Source organism: Sander vitreus, chromosome 10 (assembly GCF_031162955.1).
Source record: "Sander vitreus isolate 19-12246 chromosome 10, sanVit1, whole genome shotgun sequence".
Classification (NCBI taxonomy): Eukaryota; Metazoa; Chordata; class Actinopteri; order Perciformes; family Percidae; genus Sander; species Sander vitreus.
In genome coordinates, this window is record NC_135864.1 from 32,936,512 (window position 1) to 32,945,147 (window position 8,636).

Here is an 8,636-nt window from a genome sequence, read left to right on the forward strand (position 1 = left end):
CATCTTTAATAAGAATCAGGAAATACAGAATACAGGAAAATCCCTAAACCAGATCAAAATCCTTTATTTTTATGACTCAGGATGTGTTGGTGCTGCTTTAATTGTCGTAGTAATAATAATAATAATAAGAAGAAGCAAACAAGCCAAAATATTCAGTAGGTAAAGAAATGCAACTTTATTCAGCAACAAAGTGAATTCATTTCAGTAGCTGCACACAACATTGGCTTTTATCTAATCTTCTAGTAGTGTTAAAAAGCCGAGACAGAAACACATTTTGACACACACACTTCTGTCTGATTGTCTCTCTGTGCAGGAAATCACTGAAAAATGACTTGAAGTTATTTGGCAAAAGGCCTTTTTTCCCCCCATAGCGTTTCCTTTAGGGTTTTTCAAAATAAAAAAGGACAATTGCTTTATGCAGATTCATTTGAAGGATTTTTTACAAACCTATTGTTCCTGTGACGATTTTTAAATATATAGAGTTCTGCAAAACTTTGAGCCGCCTAGCTGCGTATTACAGCTACCTCAGTAAAGGTGATCTCACATTATGGGACTACAAATTCATAAATAAGAATTTAAAAACTGATTTGGTGAAATTCCCCTTTAGCTCATCAACCATCCTTCAAGTTTATTGTCACAAATGATATTTCTACACAAACACAAGTCATATAGGGTGTCGGACTGCTCCCCTTAATTAATAACATAAAGTCATCACACAGCAGGACGGCAGAGGCCTCTGGGAAATATCTACAACAAGGGGTGACCGACATCTCTGGCACCATCCATAACAGACACGGACAACCATGTTACATGCGTATTGTAACTGTACCATACATTTCCTGGGTGACTTGTGTTATATCACACTATAACATATAGTACATCTTATCAAGGCTGATCTATAAACCCCGTTAAGAAAGGGAACAGTAGGCGGACACACAAGACAGGTCTGATATGAATGACTTCTCAGTATCACTAGGATATTCAGTAGAAGGACTAACAACTCTCGTCTAGACATGAGTAGATGTTATAATACAGTAACAACGATAAGATAATAATTCAGTAGGAAGCTACGGCAACAGAACAGAAACCAACAGAACAAATGAAACTTAGTGTATTCTTAGTAAGAAAGCTGAATAGTAGTACAAGACTAACTAGTGAATAACTGAGCGAGAGTGCTACGACTTATACAGGTACGGGGGGGGGGGGGTTTAGGCTATGTAACGCTGTAACTTAAATTCACTTTTCACTGGGGTTAAAGCAGGGGAGGCAAAAACTGGAGTTAAGAGTTTAATACAAAAGTAACTTTCTGCTGAAAGCTGTTCCCTCTTTTGCCTACTCCCTCCTTCTCTACCTCTGTCACTCTGGCTATCCCTATCACTCTCTCTCTCTCTCACACACACTCTCTCTCTCTCGCTTCCTGACCTATGCACGTGCTTTCCCATCAAGCCTTGCAGATCCTGGTCTCCGTCACAAACTTGTTCTCAAAGTGGCGGACGGTGAAACATTCGTCCGCAGAGCGCTTCTGGATGCCTCCACCTGACAGCCACAAAGACAACAAACAAACAAACAAACAAACAAATTAGTCCCGAATATTAAAGTGACTGCATGTTCGATACATTTCCTTTTCAAGTCCAACTTATGGAAACACATCCAACATGGTGACACACAGTCGACGGCCCTGGGACAAAGGAACTGGAAGGGAAAAAGCAAACTGGAGCCCAACTCCTTATCCCGCATCACAGGATAAAACAATCACTCAAGCATTTGGCATATAGGAACTAACAAACACTCCTCCTAATGCAAAAGTTATTTTTTTTATTATTCCATCTGTTTTGTATTTTCAGTGTCCGAGCATAAAAGATGCTTTTCAGTTTAATAGCCTATTGTGACCGTTTCCTTTCGGGAAAGTGTTTTTCCAGTGTGACACAAATGTCTGAAATGTCCCCGACCGAAACAGTGACTTCCGTGTATCATTACACCGCAGGCACCAATAACAAAATAGTCTTATAAATTTAAAACCTAAATTAGCTACTTTTGTGGCGTTACATAGAGGAAGCGGTACCTGAACAAATGAAACTAGTTGTTAATGGGTTTTATTTAGATGTAACCTTGCAATGTCTGCTCTTAAATAGGAGTTGATCGTTGCCATGGGAAAAGCCCGCCCAGAGGCTTGACGCTGTGACACCACAGCCACAAAAATGGTTTCATCCTCATTTCACACACACAGGTTTGTGTCACTATCTTTGTGGGGACCCGTCATTGACATAATGCATTCCCTAGCCCCTTACCCTAACCTTAACCATCACCACTAAATGCCTAACCTTAACCCTTACCCTCACCCTAACCAGAACCTCATTCTAACCCTAATCCTACAACCAAGTCTTAACCCTCAAACAGCCCTTTAAAGTTGTGGGGTCCAGAATTTTGGCCACACAAAGCTGTCGGGACCCCACAAGTATACTGGACTCCCGGTTTTTGGACCCCACGAATATAGTCACACACACAGAGACAGAGAGAGACAGAGACAGAGAGAGAAAGCAACTGAAGACAAATGCTGGTACTTGAATGAGTGAGTGAAGCTTAACAAAGCTGTACAGTACATCCAGACCTGGCAGGCTGGAGCGGCGTTGCATTCTGTAGGTTTCCTTTCCATCACACAGCCGGCGGATGTAGAAGCCCAGAGGCTTGACATCTTCAATGCGCTCCGTCACCACCAGGTCCTCGTGCACCAAGTAGCTGCGGTAAGAGCCGGACTGGGACAAGAATTAGAGATTGTGAACAAAATGATTTCAAAAAGAAAAGCAGCTCAGCGAACTGCAGCCATGTGGGAAACTGAGTGACGAATGACGATGACCTTCTGCATTTTATGAACCACTTCCACATTCGATAATTGCACCACGAGACAACATGCTGTACATGTCATGGTTGAGAACTGTCTGACTCAATGTTCAACTCTCGCTAAAACTCAAGAAACAAAATGTCCTACATGAACGTGATCATGTACATGGAATAATCTGAACCAGCACAACATTTTCAACATCAAAAACACGTATCATTTGGACTGGTAAATGAACAACATCAGTAGTCGTTTTAAGTAAGTACTTTTTTCTGATACCAAGAAATAACTGCATGATGAAATGGGATCATGCCAGCCACGCTAGCATCAACATTTTCATCTAGCGCCATCATAAAGTCATATTGACTTAATAAAATACTTTTACAGTTCATGACTAACAACTTGCAAAACTAATGACATTCCTGCTAACATGCTAAACGTGAGATGGTGAACATGGTTAACATTATACCTGCTAAACATCAGCATGTTAGTGCAGCTGCGTGCAGAGATCCGGCAGACACAGGCTGATCCTGACTCACCATCAGCTGGGAGAAGAGGTCGATGAGGTCCTGAGGGGGGAGCACCACAGAGGTGTTCAGAGGAATCACAAAGCAGGTCCTCAGAGTCAGGTCCAGATACGCCGTCAGCTTCTACACACACACAGAGAAAAAGACACACACACACGATATGAATTGCGAGCAATAAGTGTTGAACAGTCAAACACAGAACATTTATCACAAAAGCTAAAGTTATAATAACAAAAAAATAATTGCAATAAAAATTAAAGCTAGCAAGCAGCGTTGGACGGGTCCTTGCGCCTCTGCGCGAGTCAGGGTTATTGGCAGACGCCGCTCCTTGTGAGCGTGCATTTGCGCGGCACTCAGACACCGCAAACCGTCACCAATGAAAAGCGAACTCCCTGCTGAGTTCAACGATACCTCACACAAGACTCTACCACGGGCCAGAAGTTATTAAAAGGGGGCGTGGCTACAGCATAGGGGGCGGGTCAAACCATCACCAATCAAAAAGAACTCTGATACCGCACCCAAGACTCTACCTTAAATGGGTCACCAGTTATGGAAAAGGGGAGTGGCCTGAGTAAGTGGGTGTGGTTAAAGTATAGGGTCGGCTCAGTATCACAAGTTTTATGTAAAATCGGATGATGTTTGTCATATAAGGCTGATTTCCTGTTGCCAGCGGGGGGCGCTATGGCCAAAAGTCAATTTGGGCCTAAAATGTCCTCAGGCATGGACTCATCGTATGACGAAAAGTTTCTCTTTTAATCACTTTTCATCTTTAAGGTCTTAAGATGGCACAGCCCAAATTTGAAGTTGATCAGATGAAATCTCTAGGAGGAGTTTGTTAAAGTACGACACGTGGAAATGGCCAAAATCGCACTAATTTCAAACTTTCAATTCAAAATGGCGTACTTCCTGTTGGGTTTAGGGTATGGCTCTAATAAGCTTTTTTGTACGTCTTGACATGCTACATGTGTACCAAGTTCCGTTAGTCTACGTTAAACGTACTGCAGGGGCTCATTTTTGTATTTATTTTTTATTTGTAGGGGCGCTAGCGAGCCATTTTTGTGCGCCTATTCCCGAAACCCTTAAAATATGTAAATTTTCACCAGACTTGATGCGACCGGCAATTTTGGTGAGTTTTTGAGTATGTTAAGCCCCTCAAAAAGCCAAAAATTTGCCGGGAAAATAATTCATTCAGTTTCAATAGGCCCTTTGCAGCTGTCGGCACTCGGGCCCTAAATATCAGTACTTTCCTGTAAACTGACATGTCTGATATGCCTCAGCTCAGTGGCAGCATCTACATATTGCACAGTCTACCATCACCTTAAATAAAGTAATGAAAAGAAAAAAAATGATGTAAAGAATCTGTGATATGTAACATTATTCCAGCACTTATCTTATGTAAAAAAAAAAAAGAGTAAATATAATAAAAAGAGGAAAAAAAAAAAAAAAAAAAGTTCAACCGAAACCACACATTACAGATAAATATTGCACAGTGGATTAATAGCGGCCTCCACAATTAGCTAATCACATTCTTTCAAATCTCGTTTTGAGAATGATTCAGTGCGAGTGTTACCTTGTTGAAGTCATGGAGGATGTAGGCAGGGTCCCCAGGTCTGAAGCGGGGAGGTGGGACGCTGATGACGGCCATGCTGTCAGAGATCTCCACCTCCTCCTCCACCCGTGGCAGGTAGTACGGCTGGCTCTCTCCTCCAGCTCCGGTCGACACGTCACTGAACTGCATCGCACCGTGATACAGCCTCTGGAAGACACATGCAACAAGCTCAATTAATCACTTGCACGTGTTTTGACATCATGACTTTATGGTTAACAAATGTATTATTATTTTGTGATAAAATGCTTTAATTTAAAGCTATAATGCGTAGTTTCTGTCGCCCCCATGAAGAATTTTTAGTATTGACAACAACACTGTCGACGCGTCCACATGACGCAAGCCTTTGGTGGTTGTGCACCCCCCCACGCTGCTGTTGGCCTTTCTCAGCGATGGGGGCACTCATTTTGTAAGCATAGCCCTACTGAGAAATCCAGAGAGAGTTGTGTGGAGCTGATAGTCTTAATTAGCTTTATATCAACTCATTTGGTAATGGCTTGAATGTAACGGAGGTTCATTAATATCAAAAGTTACGCACTAAAGCTTTAAAAGTTCCCACTTTCGTCACTTTACTTGTATTTCAACCTTGGGGGAAAAAAAACCTGAGGAACCAATACAACCCATGCCACCATGGTACGGCGTTGTTGTTGACACGTGGTGGGGTGGGTCTTTGCCTCACGCTATGGCTCTACTGTACACACCCAGTGGTTTCTCTGCAAACACACTGTGCCAGTCTTCTTACCTCAGGAATCACATACTGCAGCAGTACAGTTTGCTCATCAGTGGCAACAGTTCAGTGTATCTACATCAAAGAGGCCGGATTTGGTCTGAAAAGAAGTGCTGACAAAGCTTAAAGTTGCTTTAAATGATTTTTCAATCACTAGGGGGCAGAAAATACCCTCAATATTCCATTGAATTTTTGTAGATATCTGTAGTTTTTATTTAGTTACTGTGTATCTTTTTGTAGGTATTTTATGCATATTATTTCATGACAGAAATAAACTAGCTTGTTCAAGTCAACCAAACCAATCTATCACTTCTGCGTGTGTGTGCGACCCAGACTCGTGCTGCAGTCTTATGTGGTTTTATTTTTTTATTAGTTGTGCAATAGGCCATTGTCAGGTGTGCATGTGTGACATCAGAATTTGTAAGTGGGATGAATCTCCTAATCAAAGTTGAATTTAAACGTGAACTAAGAAGTGTTTCTGCATTGTATTAATAGTTTAATAAGCTATTTTAGGCAATGCTTCATTTGCATAACCCCTGGGGGTACAGAAATAATACAGTATATAGCGAGAGCCTCCCTGACAACACAGCAATATTTAAAAAGGATATGTCTGCATTTTCTCTGAAAACAGAAGTCACCAAGGCAAGAGTGCAAGCAGCTTTAATTACACTTCCCAATCTCAAATAACACTCCCCCACAGTACAGTAAGAGATAGTGCTATGAAAGAAAATAAAAGATTTGGGAGAATGACTTGTGAAAGATTTGCTTCCATTCCATGCTTTGCTCTTCTATCTTAATAGTAATAAAAATTATGATAAAAGGCAGCTTATCAAATACTCTCAATATTGTCAATGGAACTGAATACTTTAAATTGTGCTATGTTTAGATATATGCAGCCAGAAGAAGTGCAGGTAGACTAACATCAGTTTTAAAGTATTTCTTCACATTGACAGGGCTCTTCTTTTTTTTAAAGATTATGCTTTAGCATTTTGCCTTTAATAGACAACGACTAACTAGTGTAGATACAGGCAGGAAACGCAGGATGAGGTCCCCAGCTGGAATCAAACCCTGAACATTGCAGTACCTGTATACAATATCCTAACCCAAATTTCCTGACTGGCTGCTATTCCATCAATTACATAAAATGGGTACATATGTCCTATGATTGTCCATCTTGGTGTATTCTGCTGATGATTCAAATGCAGATTAAACATTTTAACACATTTTTGTAATGTTAATATATCTAATTTAAAACCAAGATGCAGCCTGTATAGATGCTCTCTGATTGTTTGTATCTTACATAGGCTACTTGTAACATTTTATGGATCACATCACATAACCTGCGTCACATGGAGTGTGGCACATGTCAAGTAGACTGCGGCGACTTTTAACAATTAATAACACACGAATAAAAACATTGAAAACGCCATTAGCAATGGTAAAACTAATATATATTGGTAAATGTACCACTAACAACATCCACAAGCATACATTTTTACCTTTGGGGTGAAATATCGATAGAGACAGGCTCCTCCAACGATGAGCCCGCTGAGGATGAAGGCGATACCCAGCAGGGTGAGCAGACAGCGACCTGTGGAGCCCTCGCTGCCCGCTGTAGCAGAGGCCAGCTCAGGATCCTAAACACAAACATACACATACCCAATACGGTCAGCAAATAAATCTGTAAGTCATAATATTGCATGCATTTAATATCAACATTCAACGCATGTACAGCTTTGACTCAGCATCCTAATCCCATTGAATGTTCGGCCTCTGCAGAACAGCTGTGTTGATGTTCAGAAGATGGGCGGTCTCACGCTGTGTGCTGCATCAGGTGCAATATGGCTCTCTGTGCATTTTGCGAAAAACACCGCAAAACCCTTAATATCAAATTTGGCAAAAATGCAAAAGAATACACAACTAACGTTGCTATGTAAAACACACGCAGATGAAGTCCACGGTCACATCTGACTGCTTTCTTGCTAGTGCAGGCCTGCTACCAGGCTAAAAACGGACACCGGGCTCAGACGACGCACTACAGCCCGTTAGCTCACCTTCTCAGCGGCTGGCACCTCTTTGCCCAGCGCCTTCTGCGCCAGAGCGGAGTTAAAAGCAATCTTCACCATGCTTGAGTGGAAACGTCAGCTCGGGTTTCTTGTACAAACAGAAGAAGGGAGAGTGTCGGTGCTGGACTTCAGGCTCGTTGTCAGCAGATCTGCGCAGTGACGCACTTTGCAACCTCGGCTTTATGTAGAGCTTCCGGTGGCTGGAGGGGATAAAGAAGACATCCGAAGCGGAAGCTAGGAAAAACGACTTAAACTTCAAGCTACATAAAATATATAAACAGTGTACGTCTGGGAGAATTTAGACGACTGTTATTGCTGGTCTGACAGTGACCACTGAAACCATTTATTGCCTCATTTATTGCCTGCAGTATCCTTCTCCTGAGAGTTCTTATGTGTAGCTTTGGCGCTATCTAGTGGTCACAACTGGAAATGACCTATATTTTAGTTTTTAGATGTTCCCCATCAGGAAAAATGTCAGGGGTCTGGGTGTCCACCCCCAGGGAAGTTTTGAGCATCAACGACTTCATTTCCTGTATTCTGATAGACTTTTATGCACCAATTTACGGTGAAAATACCTTTATTTAGCCTATGTGAAGAAGAAAAACACAGATGACAATGCCAAATATATCAAACATGTAATGGAAATTATGTTGATGCGTGTCATTGGGCATTTTTAAGTGGGTATATGGAAATCCTGGAGCTTTCTTAGTGGATATACTGCGTATACCTGCGCAGGGGCGTCGGACTGGGGGGGGGGGGACTGAGTACTAGGGCCCTCATGTGAGGAGGGCACAAAAAGATGCTAGAATGAATAGTTGTGGATGTGGGGAGGTGCGTATAGAAAGGGCCCAGAATTTGTATACCTGCGTATCAT

General features: G+C 41.8%; 1 protein-coding gene across 1 annotated transcript; it reads right to left on the reverse strand.

Annotated features, from left to right (window-relative positions):
* Window positions 1-151: 151 nt before the first annotated feature.
* Window positions 152-8,096, reverse strand: LOC144524751 (integral membrane protein 2A-like). Its single transcript, XM_078261213.1, has 6 exons — window positions 7,751-8,096; window positions 7,196-7,333; window positions 4,934-5,119; window positions 3,376-3,486; window positions 2,609-2,753; window positions 152-1,536 (listed from the first exon to the last, which is right to left on the reverse strand). The coding sequence occupies exons 1-6, from the start codon at window positions 7,820-7,822 to the stop codon at window positions 1,442-1,444; spliced, it is 747 nt and encodes a 248-aa protein (XP_078117339.1). The 5' UTR covers window positions 7,823-8,096; the 3' UTR covers window positions 152-1,441.
* Between the last annotated feature and the right edge of the window lie 540 nt (window positions 8,097-8,636).

Coding starts and splice junctions, on each gene's coding strand:
- LOC144524751 (XM_078261213.1), bottom strand. CDS start 7,822: ATGGTGAAGATTGCTTTTAACTCCGCTCTGGCGCAGAAGGCGCTGGGC. Junction 3,487..4,933: donor TCCTCCATGACTTCAACAAG/GTAACACTCGCA, acceptor GTGTGTGTGTAG/AAGCTGACGGCGTATCTGGA. Junction 1,537..2,608: donor ACGCCGCTCCAGCCTGCCAG/GTCTGGATGTAC, acceptor TGTGGCTGTCAG/GTGGAGGCATCCAGAAGCGC.